Source organism: Pteronotus mesoamericanus, unplaced genomic scaffold (assembly GCF_021234165.1).
Source record: "Pteronotus mesoamericanus isolate MK-2021 breed Mesoamerican mustached bat unplaced genomic scaffold, CSHL_Meso_final scaffold_651, whole genome shotgun sequence".
In the NCBI taxonomy this organism is placed as follows: Eukaryota; Metazoa; Chordata; class Mammalia; order Chiroptera; family Mormoopidae; genus Pteronotus; species Pteronotus mesoamericanus.
In genome coordinates this window covers 13,401,152-13,420,378 of record NW_026555325.1, presented here as the reverse complement: position 1 = coordinate 13,420,378, position 19,227 = coordinate 13,401,152, and the positions used below count along the sequence as shown (strand labels likewise).

Below are 19,227 nucleotides of genomic sequence, written 5' to 3'. Positions count from 1 at the left end.
AAACATGCAGCAAAGTCCATCAGGCTGCTCAAACACACTTACAGAGAGTGTTAAGCACTATACCATCTAACAGTAATACCAGCCCTCTTAATTGATTGGCTGCTGTCGGAGTGGAGGAATATCTGAGACTCAGTCTTAAAAGACAATAAATAGCTCCTAACAAAATGTCCTTCCTCCTCCCCTAAGTTTTGCATCTTCCTATCTCTTTCTACCAGTCCCTCAAACTAACTACATCTTTAATAGGTCAAAGAATGGTCCAATATCAGCATATTCTTGGTTTTCAAGTCTTCATGAACATTACTTTTTATATAATTATTTCTGAGGTCAATGGACTATAATGCACCATTAGAGTTGGGGGTGGGGAATCTTGAATGAAGTAGCCATTCCTATGCAGCCATCCTTAGAAGAGGAAGCTTCTGGGACAGGAACAGAAGCCTGGGAGACATACTATAAACCTAAAGGGGGAAGAAACACCTTCCTTTCTCTATGCCTCCTCAGATAATTAAAGCTTTACGTGCTCGTTGGAGTTCTGGCGATCGGAGACGGCATAGGCCAGGTAAGAAAGAAATGGCGGCAATGGGAGCCGGGTGGGAACAGCTTCTGGCCCAGGGAGGCAGGCCAGGGGTCTGTCGGGGCCCCGCACGGTGGCCCCGTGCAGCCATTTCCAGGATCAGTGGGTCAGGAAGTCTGTGTTGTATTTCCTCTCCAAGGTCACATAAGCTTCCATGAAGTTTTGTTCAAACTTGGCAATAGGGAGGGTTGGGGAAAGCAGTGATGCAGGGGAGGCCACACCCTGCCCATTAAGCACCGAGTGTGGTTAAGAAGAACAAGCAGTAGGGAAGCAAAAAAGAGTTTGTCTTTGTAGGTAGGGGAAAGAGAGCAGAAGGATTTAGAAAATGAGTTGCTACAGAAAACAGCACTTTGGGGAAGATTTTAGAAATAACTAGAATCACTCTTTCATTGCTGGTCCCCAAGCTCCCCAAAGTGGGTGTGCTGAGCATTTCATAGTTACATCTTGGTTCCATCTATTTGTTCTACATGGTCATGTGGGCATCATTGTACCCAAGAGAATCCCTATGTCGCAGGCCAGCTAGAAGGACTGCTCCCTCTCTTGAGTATCCATTGTAAGTATTGTCCAGACACTTATGTCCAAACTATTTGACAGAAAAAAACAAATATCATTTATTGATTATGGTGCTTGTTCACGGCAACGACCAAGATTAATGATTGTTCATTTAACTAGCATGATCTGTTTAAACTAATATTAGGGCCCAGGAGCAAATATTAAAGAATTTGAATTTTCAAACATCTACTTGAATTTCTTTGACTTGGCACTGAACACGTAATTCATCAGTCTGTGAATCCTTGACTGTGATTTAGACATCAGCTTCTTGGTCTTTGCCTCTTCAATGTAAATCTGTTAGGGTTAATCAATGGGTGTTAAATTCTAATTCCCCACCTCAATTTACAGGGCCCACTTCTCTGTACCAACCAAAACAAAACCTACATGTAGATTATTGAAATGCATTGAGATTTGAATATTGCATGAGACTGTTTATAAAATGCTGATCTGGGAGTACTTTTCTATAAAAGCTCTTATACACTGATAGTCCAAATCTCTTAACCTTCAGGGAGCAGGAGAGACAGCCCTTTGGCCAGCCTTTGGCCTAATTCAGTTGAGTCTCAGAGATGATATTATTTATGGAAGTGTAAGCAGTTAGTTGGATGAATGCCCAGGGGCTTGGCATCGCAGGTACTTAAATAAATCAAATGATCCAGAAAACTGGAATTATGAGAGACCTTCACTTGAACTGCTACCCCTCCCATACCCACTGTCAAATGCAAAGGGCAGGGAGGACCCCCATCGGTTACAAGGGGAGGAGGACCAGAATAAGGAGGGGAGAAAGCCAGCCAGGCATGCCCAGTTTTTAGTGACATGGAGACCTTGTAATGTCATGTTGGGGATAGAAATAGACCATGCCCCTAGAAGTAAGAAATGCTGCTTACATTGCTTCTGATGCAAACTTGGCTTCTAGAAGCCAGGCTGTTCCTCAAGACTTTACACTTAAGCTTCACTGAAGCATAGAGGCAAGAATGTACATTTTAATCAGGTATTGGTTTTTATTATTTTATCATTTTACTAAATACTGTTATCCTTATGGTTTGTTTTTTTTAAAATATGATTATATTTCAGTGTCAGACATTTCTCAGAAATTTTCCCCAGGAATATTAAGTTCTCCTTGAGCATAAAAAAGAAATGCAACACCACCATCGAAAACTTAAGGATAAAGACAAAAAGGACTAATTGAATATTGATCAAAGAAAGTTGTCTTGTTTATTCCTTACTTCAATATTCTTTCTTAAAGCACACCTTATCAGTCTGGTCTCTATTCTGTTAGACCTACCTCCCAGCAAGATTAGCAAGAAATTGGAAATGTTACAGTAAGATATTTAGATGGTAAGTTTCTAAAAGTGGAGTCATATCTGTCCCCTGATTTAGTATGGCTACTTGGAGAGACTGATGAATGTTATAGCAATTATCACAACAGCAACACCAGCAAACATGCAGTGAGTTACAGCTCAAATGCATTCAAGATGGACTTCACCTCCATGAGATTTAATTAAATGCTCTGCACATAAATAATCTCACTTGTCCTAATTTCCCCGTCCCAGTCAGAGTAACCCTGGACTTGCAGCCTCTTGCTCTGTGGCCAGGTGTTGATTTGAAAACTAAGAGCAACTAATAAAACAGTTAGATCCAAAGGAAAAACAAGCATTCTGGGCTGTCACCTCTGCTGCCTTCTTTGTGTCTCTGTGGATTTTATCCTTGTATAAACATAACCCTCATTGTCCAGAACACTGGAACAAAAATCTTTCCCACACCACTTGTCTTCAAAATTTTAAGCCATTGAAAATGTGATAGCTGGCAAGACATGATCTTGTTAATTGAAATTCAAATGCTGATGGAATAAATTTGACATTGGGGAAGGCTGGGATGTGGAAGAGAAGAGAGACCAAGAGAGACAATGTCCATATATTGTCACGGCTTTAAAAAGACCCTCAAAGGTGTGTCCTCACATATTACTTGGGGCACCAACCAGTCAGAGCACCTAGCCCAGCCATCAGCACTTATAAGGGGGACTGCCCGGCCCAGCTGCCTTACAGAAGGAAACACCAGGCAGCCATGCTCCCTCACCCATGAGCCACACTCCGGCTCCCACTATTGGACCACAGTTTCCTGGACCGGGGTGGGGGAACTACCCTGTCAGCTGGACATGGGACTGCGTGGGAGCCTAGTGTGGAAGTGACTTCCCAAACAGGAAAGCACTGAGCAACTTAGATTGTGCCATAGATGTAAATGAAGAAAAGTCAAGAGGTGGAAAAGGGACAAAGCCAGAGTCCCAAAGTATTCCACTGTCAGTAAGGAGAGGCTACAGGACTGAGCGGGTCAGGAAGACAGTTCTCAGGAAAAGGGATAAAATGAAAAGAGACCAAAAGGAAGTATAATTGGAAAGTCACATTAAAGGCATTATAGTGGAGAGAAGATCCAAACTCTTCTGGTTTCCAAGGGTCTTGAATCCCAGTGGGCCTTTAATTCCAGCCTCAGAGAGAACTGACCACATCAGGTTCTCTTCTGTCCAAAGGCCTGCTTCCTACATTGACTTGTAGCTGAGATATTTGCTTATTTAGAAAAACAAATGTGAAAACTAAGGCGCAGATGAGCTAGGCTAATGTTCTTCTGGTGGGCATATTAAAGTCTCCTTATGTGACAAGCATCAAGGGCAGTGTAGGAACATTCAAGATGAATTTACTTTTAACTGTCAAGTGCAGTGGAACTGTTACCATCAGCATCTTGAGATGCAGGCAAAAAAAAAAAAAAAAGGATAATTAAACCCAGCCTTTCAAATAAGCATGGCTGCAAAGGTTATAAAACACTGCAGTGTTGCCAAACTTGATGAGATCAATTTCCATCTGGTTGCAGCAAAGATTGCTGAAACCAACAAAATGAAAAGCATTAATAATTGGTATTAATAGCTTATATGAGTTAATTTGCTTATTTGCCTAAAAGAAAATTAGCTAAACAATGCATTAAATAGAAGCCCTGCACATTACATAATATAGAGCATATACTTAGTATTGTTTTAAAAAATGAGGCATATTTGACGTTTGAAGACAACTAACCAGTTAATGAAAACAAAATGAGAATCCCTCTGTTTGTCAATAAAATGAAGTCAATTTGATGGGTGCAGAAGGGGCATCTTAATGACTTCAAAGGCACTGAAATATAAAGGGTAGCACATAAAATATATCTAACTGACTTAAAATGAAATGGGGATAATATAAGTTCATATTTTTTGCAGCACTTGCTGACTACCAGTACTTAGGAGTCATTACTTGATTTTTCTGCAATGATTAGGAGGTGGACAGAGGATAAATAATATGCACAAATGAGACAGCAAATGCCAGTGAGATTAAGGACCTTGTGAAAAGTATTTCATGGTTCATTTTAACAGATATTTATTGTTGGGCAAAGCCACAACTCGCCTGCCGTTGGCCGCATTGCAGGAATCAACACTGGGCATAGTGGGAGGTGATGCAGACAGAGTTGAGGACCTCCTGTGCCAGTTGTTTGGTTTTTTTTTAATTTATAGTTGTATCTCTTTTGCCACATGCCCAGGATACATTCAGTTCTTCAAGGGCTAAGTTATACACTTTGAGGACGGTTAGGCTCCAGGCCTCTTTCTTTATTTTTCAATCCTTCTTGCCTATTCATTTTTATTAAGGATTCCACCAGAGGTTGGTTTCTAACTGCTCCTTGCAAAGGATGAATACATCAAAAGTTGGCTACAATTTCAGAGTCTTAGAAATTTATCATAAAAGTCAGGCAGGAGTTTAGTACAGGGAGCTAAACCAGGGGCAGAAAGAATCAGATTCTGCAAAGCCATCTCCTACTGGTGTCCTATAAATAATTCACCTTCACACCTATTGACCCCTCAAGGTTATTCACCCATTCTCTATCCAAGAGAACCAGAAGAGTCAAAGCCATCCTCATTCCATAACCTGGGCCTGAGTGCATTTAGGATGTCATGGCATTCCAAACCCTGGCTGCAACGGCCAAAGCTCCTCAAGGGTAACCTGGAAGGCCTGCCTGGACCCTGAATTTAATGTAGTGCCGTCAAATCCAGCAGAGATTCCAAGAGAGCAGTCCCTACACAGCCCCTCCACACGTGTGGTTTTCCTACTTGTCTGTGCAAACCTCAGATTATGCATCCCTTCCAGGCACAGCCGGCTCTTCTGAGGAAAAGAATTAAATACTCATTAAGATTCTGCACATTCACCCTGAGAACTAGCTGCACCCCACATACTTCAGGGCAGTCCATGCATTGTTAGCACAAACACTTATCCATGTCTGACAAGGGACTTCAAACCACTTCAGGTAATTGCATTTCCAGAGCAGCAGTTGATATAGAAATGGAAAAGATTTGGCTTTGCCTCTTGCCTTACTCAGAAAGTAGATAAGATCTATCTAGCATTCTTGCTTTTTTTCTTTTTTGGGAATCAAAGTTTTGCCTCAAACTACTTAACTGTTTTCTTCCTAACCATAAACTCCATGATTTTGGCTTGTTTCTTTGCTTGCAATATGTACTTCATTATCATTACCTTAGTAAATCATGGATTATCTCTCCACTTAATTAAACTCACTTTCCACTTTAAAATATTGCATTAAAAAAGAAAAATACAGATGTCATGTAGAATTATTTCACTAATCTATTATGTACCAGTCAAATAATTACTCCCCACCCCCAGGTAGTTAAAGGTGAGACATTTTTATGAATATAATCAAAATCTCCCTCTTGTCTTTCTTCAAATTCCAGAATTTTTAAGGTCAGGTAAGTATAAAAGAGCCAGATTCTGAATAGTGCTGAGAATAGTGCTAACATCTTCTAAGGTCAATGTTAGACATTTGGATTTCTGATTAGTTACAAGAAAAGACCAACCAAAAGAAATGTAGGTTTACCTAAGTTAGACAAAATACTGTGTTATTCCTTTATTTTACACTTCAACTTAGTTATAGCTTCATTTTCCTTTGTTGGATGAGCTGTTGAAGAACTTTCCTTTAGAATCTATCCACATCTCTAACCAAAAGTCATCTTCAGTCCATTAATGAATTTTAGCATAAATTCATTAGTTAAAATGAGGATAAATACTTAATAGTTAGAATCCATCTCTGATTCAAGATTAATTTCATAATAAATGTAAAAATATTTAGAAATAACAAATAACTGACTACTTCCAATAATTCTTCAGGGGGTAGATGGAAAGAGAGCAAACAACAAGAAAACAGTCTCAGAAAACACTGCCTTCTTGATTGGTTTATAGCAGAGTCCCAAGGAGTATGGGCTCTTTGGGTCTTGAGGAGAATGCTGTGAGTGGGATTAAAATCAGTGCAAGATACTGAATAGGTCAACAAATATAAGAACAACAATAATTTTTTTAAAGAATTTGAAGCTGCCCCCTTTTTAAGGCAGTTTCTCAAATTTCTGCCTCACCTAAGGACAATGGAAACAGGTCTGTGCAGGAGGGAGCTCAAGATATTGGAGAAATGAGTTTTGCTGAAGGATTCAAGGTCCCTGTACTCAGCACACATCCATCAAGTACCTAGGATATACCACTAATTCTAGGAGTCAGTGTCTCCCCCACCACATGTTCTGCAGCCTTTCCCTTCATGTTTCTCTGCATTTGCAAACTGGCATTGGCTAAACAAAGTGTGTTCTGTGGGGCCCAGATGCCCATGGAAGAAAAGCTGCTCTTGTGGAATAGACGGGAAGTGCTGCACACTCTTGACTCCTTGTGGATTTACAATGCACATTAATCAAAAGAGAGCATGGTGGAGGGATTTCAGGCAGCAAGGGAGAAGATCTGCTTCTCGCTAGCTGCGTGGTTAACCGGGCAAGTTTGTGTACCTCCTGAGGGCCCAGCACACTTATCTCCAATGAGAGCATTTTCTCAGCTACCTTAACTGCCCCTCAATGCAGCTTCAGATGGTGCGAAACTGGAGTAGACATTCCTGGCTGCCCACCCGCATCAGTTTCTTCCTCCTTTTTAATTCCTATTTTGTTCAGATATCTAGCTGCTGTCATGCACCACACATGCCTGAGGGGACGCTGAGCTCTCTTTAGCTGCATTATACTGAGGGTGACCATATCTTGCTTGCGATTTGCTGGGATCCTGGGTAAAGAAGACCTTTTTCTCTTCCTGGTGAGTGACCAGTAGTACCTACCCCCCTGCCACCCCCAGCCCTGGCCTGCTGCCCTGGACACTGGGTGGGCGGGATGAAACAGCGGCAGCCATCTCCTCATCAGAGGCATGGGGGAGGTGAGAGCCAAAAGATAGTGGAGATCGGAGCTAAAACCACAGGATTAAGTTCACCCTAGAACCTACTCTCCCTCTGAACTTCCAGTTCTGTGAGGCAATACACATATTAACACCAATTTGATTGGGGCTCTCTGTCACTTGCAGTTGAAGTGATCCTGAATAGATACCGCAGTCTATATAAAAGGTCCCTTCCCTCCAGACCCTCAACAACTTTATCAGAATATGTCTCCAGAAACTACTCCGTGTTGCTTATTCTCTTTTGAAGAGTATTTCTAGCCTCTGCAACCCCTGTGTAGGGGCTCACCTTGCCTTTGCTTTGCTTCTTACAGCCTCATTCATCCATGACTCCCAGGGAGTCCAGTTGGTCGTCAGAACCCTGCTCATCCTGCTTGCCTGGAAGAGCCCCACCCCCACCCCCACTGACCAGGTTTCCTGAAGTTCCCATATGTCCTAGGCTTCCCAAGATCGTTCCCAACATGGCAGCTCTTCCAGGCCAGTGTCCTCCAGGCACTCCCAGCCTCTTAGCTGGGACCAGTTTTCACTGATCCAAAAAGCGCATGGGCAGAGGTTTAGGAATCATCGTTCTCTCAGTTTAAGTATCTCCAGCCTTACACTGAGGCCCTGCATTATTGTTTCTAAATGATGCGCAAAGACTACCAGTATCAGAATGACCAGTATCATGATCAGATGCTTGTTAAAAATGCAGATTTGGGATCAGATTGCAAAAGCCCTGTTTTTCACAGCCCAGTCATGGTTATCTCCTATTCTGGATTACTCTGAAGATGGCTCAGAGGCCAAGGCAGTGAGGAAGGGGCTGGGAAAGAGACAGGATTATGAAGGCGAAGGGAAAAGTAGACAGTATGACAGTACAATTTCAGGTGCACAGTAGTGGCACTACACCTAAAGCAGATGCAAATTATAACAGCCATTTCTTTTTCAGTTTCTATAACTTTCACCTTTGGGCACCTACAACTGGCCTTTGTCTTCTGTCATAGTTTGTACCCAAGCATATCTGGCACCATGATGGAAACTCCACAAATAAAGGGTCCAGGTAAAAAATAAAACCAAAATCCAAAGGTCAGAGCAAAGTTTATATAAACCTACCTGTTACAAAAATTTTGCCTAAGAGTTAGTAATTTCACAAACGTGAAGACTATTTCCCTGATTCCACACCTCACCTTCAGGTGTCTATGCCGGTTAACACTGATCATTTCAGGTTTTGCAGGGCTTTATAAATTCTTTCCCAGTGACAAATAGAAATGGACTCATCCCCTTTCCTCTTGTTATGAAATATGTTTTACACAGTGACTGACATGACGGAATGAAGATTATATGGAAAATAATGTCTGTAATTTCTGACGGCTAACTTCACTGAGATGGGTTTAGAAGAGTTTAGATACAGCTAGGGAAAAATGTTCTCAGTACCATTTCTTTCTTCCTTCCTCCCTTCCTTCCTTCCTTCCTTCCTTCCTTTCTTTCTTTCTTTCTTTCTAGAACATAATTGATGGCTAGGAATTCCAAGTTTATTCTAGAATGCAGGTCTATTCAAAATGGACCCTTGACAGACCATTCCCTCAGACCTTCCTCATGTTCATAACTAATTCCTTGTATCTCTTACAAGTTTACATTCTCCTCTTGCACTGCACCCACTCCCCAATTCTCATTGGACATTTTGACAATAAAATGCTTTTTATTTCTTGTTCACTAGAGGCAAATTAAATTAGTCTGAGGCCTCTCGTACTTGGCCATTCCAGGACCCTATGCAATAGACTAAAAAAAGTCCATGTAATAGACTCTAATGATCGGATTTATTTTTTGTATTCTAGTCTTTAAATTACATCTGGAGACACTACATAGAGTCAACTTATAATGCATAGGATGTTCCTATTAAAACTCAAAGGTCAAGTGTTAGAGACTGGGCCTTCTGGTCACCAACATTATGCTCATCTCTTATTCTCTAGTTCAGTGGCTCCGAAAGTGGCTGTGTATCAGAAGCAATTGTAGAATTTCTTAAAAATATAGATTTCCTGACACAACTCAGACAGCAAATCTAACTTTCTGGTGTTGCATTTTCTTTTCTTTTTCCTTTCTTTCTTTCTTTCTCTTCTTCTCCTCCTTTTCTTTCTACAAGCTCCATGAGTGATCTCATGCGGCCAGCAGGGACCCATTTACTAAAAGTATCTGGGAAGCATTTCTCTGGTCCAGTGGTTCTGGAGTTTGTATGGGCATCAGAAGCACCTGGAGGTGTTATTAAAATACAGGTTGAACCCCTAGAGTTTCTGATCAGTATGTCTGAAATGGAGAATTTGCATTTCTAACAAGTGTCTAGGTAACGCCGATCCTGTTGGTCGGGGACCACATTTTGAGAAGCACGTCCTGTAACACAGGTTACCTGTGAACATGCTTATTATTCATTAGCATTACAATCATGTGGCCAAGGATTGGGCTTCAGAGGAAGGAATAACCCTTTCACATCAAGGGTAACATGCCTGTATGAATATCACAGTCAGCTGAGAGCTTTTTAAAATTTCTTTATTTGATATTCAATTATCAGGGTTAGGCCTGCACTGCATCCCAGATCTACTGATCAACATCTCCAGGATACCCTGGGAATTTTACTATTCTAAAGTTATCCAGAAGATTCTGGTTTATTACAAAAAATTTGAAAATATTGCCTTAGATGAGCCAGACTTGAGTTCACAAAGAACAAATTTTAAAAAATTATTTGCTGTTTCTCTAAAATGCATATTTAATGGATCATTCCATATCTTTATTTGGGAATCCGGCACTCCCACTTACTGGGCTGTCCTTGCCAGGAGTTTGTTTCCTCTGTGTGTTCCCTCTTTTGCTCAACATAGCCCTGCTTTAAATGCTTATGGAGTGAAATCCATGCAAACATGATGTGTGAGGGTGAAGAGAAAATTAAGATGTTTCCTTAGAAAAGAAAAAACACACGCACAAAAAGAAAAATTCATTTATCTAGAGAGCAGAAACAAAAACAGAAAGAAATGCCTGCTAATGGTTTTTTTACCAGACCATTCATCAATTACACAGTCAAAAGAAACCCTGAGGAATAAAAAGACAGCAAAAATGGTATTAAAATGTTCCAAGTGAAGCCACATATAATTAATTTCAAACAAGCATAACTATGAAAACTCAAACACTTTAAGGTGCTGAGTGAAGAGTGGGATGAATGTATATCAGGCTTCAAAACCGATGCTTCCAGGTGACTCTATGGTTCAACCAGAGACAGGGAGATAATGATGTCTGCCCCCTCCCTGTGTTATTGGAAGCTAAAGAGCCTTCAGTTGAGACACTCCCAATGCATCAAAGACAAGAAAAAACGAACAGACAGTCCAGAGCCTGACAAGAGCACATAACTGCTAAGAGACTGAATCAAATGAGTGGAACAAACAAAACAGAAGAAAAATTCACTGATGCAGAAAACGAAGAAAATAAGCAAAGTGATGTGGCAAACACTTGCACAGGCTGTGACTACCGTCAGCACCATGGCCCTGCAAAACCAGCAGCTTCCTTCCAATGCAGGTTTACCATTTCGGAGGTTAGAGGTCAGTACTTTTACTGTAAAGGACAAGGCCATAAATCTTAGACTTTGTGGTCCATCCATTCTCTGCTGCATCTATCTACTCATGCTTCTGTTGTTGCATGAAAGCAGCCATAGACAATATGTAAATGAAAAGACAGGGCTGTGTTCCAATAAAACTTTATTCACAAAAATAGGTTGTTTCTATGGACTAGATGTTGTCCCCCGACTCTAATTCATACATTGAAGCCTAAATTCCTAATGTGATGGTATTTGCATTTGTGAACTTCGAGAGATCATTAGATCATGAAGGTAGAGCCTTCACGAATGGGAATGAAGGAAATGGGGCTCTCTCCCTGCTCTCTGCCTTGTAAGAATGCAAACTGTTCTGCAAACCAGGATGAGGGCGCTCATCAGATGCCAGTCTGTCAGCACCTTGATACTGGACTTCCCAGCACCCAGAACTGTGAGGATTCCAAGTTTTTGTTTCAGCCACTCAATAGTATATTTGACACAGCAGTCTAGCAGACTAAGAACAGTGAGACATGTTTGGCCCATGGGCCATAATTTGCCAACCCCCATCACAGGCGAGTGCGCGTAGCAAGGAGACCATCATTAACGGGTTCTGTGGAGCGCTCGGTGTCCTAATGGTGGATGCTCAACTGAAAAACAAAGACTCCATTAACTCATCACTATCCATACAGGGTGCAGAGTTTAAAGATCACCCCAAAGTGTAAAGGCAGGAAATCAGGATTCTAGGAATAAAAAGAAGGTGCTCATTTGAAATTCTGAGACAGGTATAAAAGGGAAAGAAAAAGAGACGAGGGGACAAAATATTTTAGGATGTTTTTCCAAAGGTTCTCTTGGTGGCCCTGCCATTCAGACAGAAGTTGACTGTGCAGGGAAGAGGGACCATCTCGCCAGGTACTCTGACTTGAATCTATTACTCCTGAGCGCACATCATGTGATGAGACATCATCCTTCTTGATCAGGGACATTTTCTGACCATCTCAATTCACTAATTTTGAATTTACGAACCTAAGAAGTGTACTTCCCAAAAGAGAAAATAAATAGTAAGTCACTTGGGTATGAAATTTTACACTGTAAGCCAGAAAATATCAGCCAAGGTGCATGGAAAACAACTTCAATGAACTCCTTTATGACACTAGTAAAAGTGTTTCCTCTGAGATCTTCACGCAAGTCAAGAAATACACAAGCATGCATTTTACACTGTATAATTTAAAAGCTTTATTCCCCTCCCCCCACACACAATTAGCAAATGAGTTTCATAGTAGTTCAACCGGAAGTTTTCCTCCTTTACTTGCCTTTCCCATTACTACACATTGTCAGGGAAATTGCTTACTCATTGGGGCAAGGTTTAGATTTCCTAGACACTCCAAGCTAATCACAGAATAAGAGGATCTGAGCCAGCAGCCTCTAAAGGAGTCAGGGAGGTCAAGGAGCCCTTTCAGCTAAAGGCCTGGTCGAGCAGGGACAAGACAGGCTACCACAACCCGTCCATTGTAGATGCCAGCAGGATCCTCCCGCAAAAGTGACAAAATGCAGCCTTTTTGACCAGGAGGCCTGGAAGCCAGATAATGCCCTCAGCCCGGGCCACATTCCCTTCCTCAATCCCACGGCCTCATGCAAGAGCATTTTAGATAAGCAAACAACAGCACTCCTCACCAATTGCAAGATTTGTCTTTGCTCAAAAGTTCACTGTTTACACAGTTTTTAGTTTGTGCTTCAGAATGCTGGTCTCTGCCTCTCCTAGGAATAACGGCATCACATCAATGGAAGCATGAAGACCCAGGCAAGCGCTGGCAGGTAGAGTGTGTGGGCGCTGCTCCCAGACGTTCTCTGAGCGTGCATTACAGCGAAGACCGCGTTTGTGTGGTTGGTGGGTAATTCCACATTGCAGATCATTCCTTCACAGCAAGACCTACACTCCTGTTACAAAATGAAGAGGAGAGGGAAATGAGCAAATGAAGAATAGGAGAAAAGGGAAGGGTGAAACAAAAAAAGGAAAGGCTTCTTGAGCTCTGTCTGAAGATAGGCAGAATTAGGTTGGTTATTCAGTCTATGAGTCACCCAGGCCCTTGGGTAGTATTCCCTCTACTGACCTGAAAATAAGGATCACCTGGAGAATCTTTCCAGGTGTGATCTTTTTAACTGTGATCTATCTGTATCAACCCAAGCACAAGCAAGGGAAATAAGAGGAAAAAATACTCAATAATACTGTTTGATTGGGTCAATAAATCTTCTAAAGGCTTGTAAGGAAAAACACTGAAATAAAAATGAAAGCTAGGAACATCTCGGATTGGTCATTGACTTTCTTTCTCTCTATTGTCTGTACCAACGCCTGATTACTATCATTACAACAGCAATGGCTTGCTAATTATGGCTGTTGAGTGGTGAAAAATGCTTGTTCACACATAGCATGAAGTGTTCTCAGGGGAAGCCATCTCCTGTCATAATACCTGGTAAAAATGCCTTGACCTGATACTCCTAGCCATTCATAGAGGCTTCCAGGATGGATAGGTAAGATAAAGGCAGTGACTCTTAAATATCTTTTATCAGTGGTTTTCAACCCAGGCTGCACATCAGTGACTCCTTGGGGAACAGCAAAAGAAATCCTGATGCCCGGGACCCCAACCTGAAGATCTCTTTCTATTGGCTGGGGAAGCCCCCAAACCACCAGCAACATGGCTTATAAAAGCTCCTCAGGAGATTCGCCTGTGCAGCCAGGGCTAGAAGCCACTGGCATCAGAACCATTTTCTGTACCTCTAGGCTAAATTAGATTCTAAAACCTCATGAAATTAACACGCTTTCAAGTAATTTTTTCTCAAACATTTCAGGATTCCAGACATATAAAAGAGTAAAATGCTCATTTAGAATGATAAAATGAGAAAATTGAAGAGATCTATTGATCTAAAATGTATCTATAGCTCATCATATGAAACTGAGGTTAATCTTTCAGACTCACTTCCTCATCTAAGCAGAGGTAGTGGGTGAGACAAGGTCTCCTTAGTAAAAGCTGCCACCGTTTTCCTCTTTCCACCGACCAGGTTCCCTGTGCAGTGTTCTTGCTGATTTCTGGCCAGACACAAAATAAGTGAGCTGAGCTTTGTAGCACTTGTCATTACCTCATGGAGGGTTTATTCTTGGGCTTCCGGGACTGACTTCAGACAATTCACTCAAAGTCCAAGGTCTGGGGTCTAGCTCTGGAGTCTAGGAACTATATTTCAATTTTTGGTAAATTTGTGGAAGAACAGAAAGTCTGAAACTTCTCTTTGGTCTCCATTGCATCACTGTAAAGAAGTCTTTCCTTACAGAATAAATATATTCAACATATTATTTATCCTTCCTGCCTCTCCATAACATATGACTATCACTAACAAGAAGCCTTAGAACATTAACTTTACACACACACACACACACACACACACACACACACACACACACACACTCACACACACGCTCCTTACTGTATGTTCAGAATCTCGGCTGTGGTGGCAGCCAACAAAATGACATTCACTTCTGGAGGCACACTTTTTGGTGATTGATGTACTTCTTCCATGACTGGTAAAGTGATGCACTGTCAAACAGTATTGTGTATCTAGGCAGGAGGAGAAGAAAAAGCAACTTCATTTTTTGCATTGTAATAGAGAAACTCTCAACAATCATTTCAGAAATGATTAAAATTCAGGATGATCCTTAGGTATGTAGGCCAGAAATACAGTGGCAGAGAACTCAACAGTTTCTAGGTGGTATTTTTGAAAAGGCATTAGTTTATGAAGCACGTATGTATTATAAAAATGAATATAGCCCTGATTGGTTTGCTCAGTTGGTCAGAGCATCTTCTCGTACACAAAAAGGTGGCAGGTTCAATCCCCAGTTGGAGCACGCATGGGAGGCAACTGATCGACGTTTCTCTCTCACATCGATATTTCTCTCTCTCTTTCTCTCTCTCTCCCTTCCTTTTTCTCTAAAATCAGTGTGTGTGTGTGTGTGTGTGTATATATATATATATATATATATATGTGTGTGTGTGTGTGTATACACACACATATATATATATATTTTCTTGGGTAAGGACGAAAAAAAGAAAAGAAATGAATAAAAATGGGCACCTAACCTTTGTGTCAGCTAAAGCTGAGAAAAAATTGGACAAGCGTCTCAACAAAAATACAGGTTTGCCCATTTCACACAAAAGTGTTAGTGTCCCTGCCTGTCTCATCACCCTCTGAAGCACATGTTCCATAACTCTAAACTAAAATGAAAAAGCTGTTAATTTAAAATGCAGTGGGTCATAACATGCTTTGTAGCATTACTCAACATTTGTTTCTTGAACATTAATAGGCCATGTGGAATGAAAAGCAGATGCTTCAAAGTACACATCAAGACCACCTTCCTTATTCAAAGTACTTCTATTTCTCTCCTCTTCTTCAATTGACTCTTTCTTTCCCTGCCCCCTTCCCCCTCTTTATAGCTAACACTTTTATCTTTTTATTGTTGTTCAATTACTATATAGCTAACACTTTTCTACATGGAGTGGCTAGCTTTAATTTTATGACTCACATTTTATTACTTAGGGTTCTTTAAAGAAAGTGATTTCATTCAATATCCCAGAACATTCTGCTTTAGTTCTGTAACTCTTCTATAGTTATGTCAGGGCAATAAAATGCTTTTTAGTTAATTGAGAAGGAACTACAGGAGCAATGTCATAGAATGGAGAAAAAATTTGACTAAAGTTGAGAATACTTGACATGAAATTGCCTTTGTCATAAGCAAGCAAGCCACATTAGATCCTTTGTGGTCATTTTCTTTTTATTTATTTTTACTATTATTTTAAACAATTTATTGAGGTATTATTGGTTCATCACATTATATAAATTTCAGGTGCACAAGATTATAACTCAATGTCTGTGTACTCTACTGCACACCCACCACCAAAAGTCTAGTTTCTTTCCATTATCATATATTTGACTCCTTTCCCAATTTGTCCTCACCTCTTTCTCCTCTAGTAACCACCCGTCTGTTGTATCTATTACTTTTTCTTTGTTTTGTTTTGTTAGCTCCTTTGTTACTTGTTGGTTTTACATTTCATATATGAATGAAATCATGTTTTTTTGTCCTTTTCCACCTGATTCATTTCACTTAGTACAATACCATCAAGATCCATCTAGGTTGTTGCAAATGGCAATATTTCATCTTCTTTACGGCTGAGTAGTTTTCCATTGTATATTTGTACCATACTTCTTTCCATCAGTGGACACCTAGTTGCTTCCATAGCTTGGCTATTGTAATAATGCCATAATGAACATAGGGTTACATATATCTTTAAGAGTTAGCATTTTCATATTCTTCAGGTGAATATCTAGAAGAGGATTACTGGATCATATGATAACTCTATTCTTAATTTTCTGAGGAGCCTCCATACTGTTTTCCATAGTGGCTGTACCAGTTTACATTCCTCCAAGCAGTGACTGAGGGTTCCTTTTTCTCCACAGCCTCTCCAACTTGTGATTTCTTGTCTTACTGCTAATAGCCATTCTGACAGGTGTGAGGTGGTATCTCATTGTGATTTAGATTTTCATTTCCCTAATAGCTAGTGAAGTTGAGTATCTTTTCATTTATCTTCTGGCCATTTTTGTGTTTTCTTGAGAAAAGAGTCTATTCAGATCCTCTGCCCATTTTTAAATCAGATTGGTTTTTGTTGTTGTTGTTGTGTTGTATGAGTTCTTTATATATTTTGGATATTGACCCCTTGCAGGAAGTATCATGAACGACTATCTTCTCCCACTTGGTTTATTGCCTCTTTGCTTTGTTGATGGTTTCCTTTGTTGTGCAGAAGCTTTTTAATTTGATATAGTCCCATTTTTTTTTATTTTTGCTTCTGTTTTCCTTGCCTTTGGAATTAAATTTGGAAAAAATGCCACTGAGCCCAATGTCTAGAAGCTTAATTTTTCTTCTATGTATTTTATTGTTTCATGTCTTGCATTCAAGTCTTTACTTTGTTTTGAGTTAATTTTTGTGTATGTTGTAATATGGGGTCCAGTTTTCCCAGTATCATTTATTGAAAAAGACTTTCCTTCCTCCAATATGTATCCTTGTTTCCTTTGTTGTAAACTATTAGCCCACCTATATGTGGGTTTATGTTGGGACTTTCAATTTTGTTCCATTGGTCTATATGTCTCGGTTTTGGGGGAGTTTTTTTGGTTTTTGTTTTTCGTCAATACTACACTATTTTGATTACTATAGCTTTCTAGTATAGTTTGAAATCAGGTAATGTTATACCTCTGGCTTTGTTCTTTTTCCTCGGAATTGCTTTGGCTACTCAGAGTCTTTTGTAGCTCCATACAAAAGTGAGGATTTTTTTTGTTCCATTTCTGTGGAAATGCCATTGGGATTTTGATAGGCATTGCATTGAATATGTGGATTGCTTTGGGTTCATTTCCTTTTTAGTAAAATTATCATAATAAGTGCTTTAGCATTTTGATAGGGCTGTCGTAAGCTTTAACTGATAATAACAATAGTAAATACATACGGAGTGGGTACCACCTGCCAAGTACTCTTCTAACATGTAATTTACTCACTCAATCCTTATAATAAGTCTTGAGATAAGTCATATTAATATCCTCATGTTAGAGATTTTTGAAAAACTGAAGCACAGTTTCCTGTCCACAGTCACATAGGTACAAAGTGGTGGGAGGCAGGATTCTAACGTAGGCAGTTTTCCAAGGTTTGTGCTCTTAAGCAGACACTATCCGGACTCTTAGTGTACTTAATGTTAAACTAGACGGTGCTGTAACACGCTCTACAATAGTAGCGGCATTCTGGATTCACAAGGAAAGGGAACCACCAAATATTTTGGAAAAGCATTTCAACTTACTCCAGACAATGACAAACTAATAGCTAGTAGCTGCATGGGCTCATACACAATGTCACATGTGCGAAAGTAGCCCTATAAAGTCAGAATAAAACCCAAGGTAAATACAATAAGAAATGTCATTCTTGTCATATCCTGTTACACAGAGAACTTCTTTTAACAACACCAACAAACCATGGAAGGAAAGTTAAAAGGTAAAAAGGAAACCTGAGATGACAACGAACAATAGCTGCAGGCCTGCTGGCCTCAAGAAATGGTTGACTATCATTTCCCTAAATAATGACAAACTGAAAACTAAGAAATTATACCCTCAGTTGGAATTCCAGGTGGTTAGTGTCCTGGGGGCCCGACTGGTGTACAGTCAAGAATGTACAGGCATGCGTGCTGGAGGGGGCCGTCCCACGCCACTCCCAGGCTTTCCCAGTGGAAGAGCTGACTGTCTTCACCCTCCAATCCCTGACGTCTTCTCAGTGGTGGAAAGTGGAAGCTTACCCCTTTTGCTCACATGTTTCAACAGATGAAATTCTAAAACCCACAAATACTCACATACATGATCCCACTGAAAATGGCTTTGATTAATTAAATTGGAGCATTATGCACAGACCTAGTAGGAACTTTTTCAGTACAATTCACATTTTCCATGAAGTTGAGGCACAAGATAGACATCAATGCCCCATTTCACTACTGTTCCAACCCATACTGCCCAGTGTTCAGGAGAATTTCAAGCAAATAGTTAAAGAATAATACCACCCTTGGAAATGCAGTTGTAAAGAGAAGCATCAGCCATCCTCAAAAACTCTGTAATTATTAAGAAAAATTTCTGTAAAAAATGGGAAAACAAGTCCTCCAATGAATACACTCACGTGTGCACACGCATTCATTCACAAGCACACATGCCATTTAAGTCAATTGCTCTATAGAAATGGAAAATAAAAACCCACAGGAAAAAATATTTTGGTACTTAATTACTCTTGAACAGAAATAAGGAAAAATACTGTCTGAGTAGATATCACAACCACTTGTGCTCATTTATGGCATGAGATTCTCAAGCCCAGTGCAGGTCTTCAGGGTATACTGCTTGGCTCCACACGCTGGCCTTGTCTGGAAGAGTAGACACTATCTAACTGCTCTTTGTAGCATGATACAGAAATTTCCAAAAGATTGAAGGCAGTAGTAAACCAAAACTAGTAATCCCTAACTCTGGAAGAGTTTTTGTTTTTCTTGGCCTTTTATGCCTGAAAACCTAAAAAACAGTATTTCTAAAATCGGAATCATCTGATCCATATGGCTGAAAGTAGCTTCACAATCCCAAATCACCCATCATCACACCCTGTCTGCCTTGCCTCCATGTTTGTGTACATTAAATCATTCAGCCTCTCTCCCCCTCCACTCCTACCAGCCTAGTCCAAGCCA

The 19,227-nt window shown here is 40.4% G+C and overlaps 1 protein-coding gene across 6 annotated transcripts in view; it reads right to left on the bottom strand.

Annotated features, from left to right (window-relative positions):
• Positions 1-12,119: 12,119 nt before the first annotated feature.
• LYPD6B (LY6/PLAUR domain containing 6B) overlaps positions 12,120-19,227 on the bottom strand; it is a 161,057-nt gene continuing 153,949 nt past the window's right edge. For all 6 annotated transcript variants that reach the window (XM_054562592.1, XM_054562595.1, XM_054562591.1 and 3 more), the window contains 2 exons: positions 14,411-14,541; positions 12,120-12,871 (listed from right to left, as the gene is read on the bottom strand). In XM_054562592.1, coding sequence (XP_054418567.1) covers positions 12,707-12,871; positions 14,411-14,541 — 296 coding nt within the window. In that variant the 3' untranslated portion in view covers positions 12,120-12,706. The remainder of the gene's footprint in view (positions 12,872-14,410; positions 14,542-19,227) is intronic.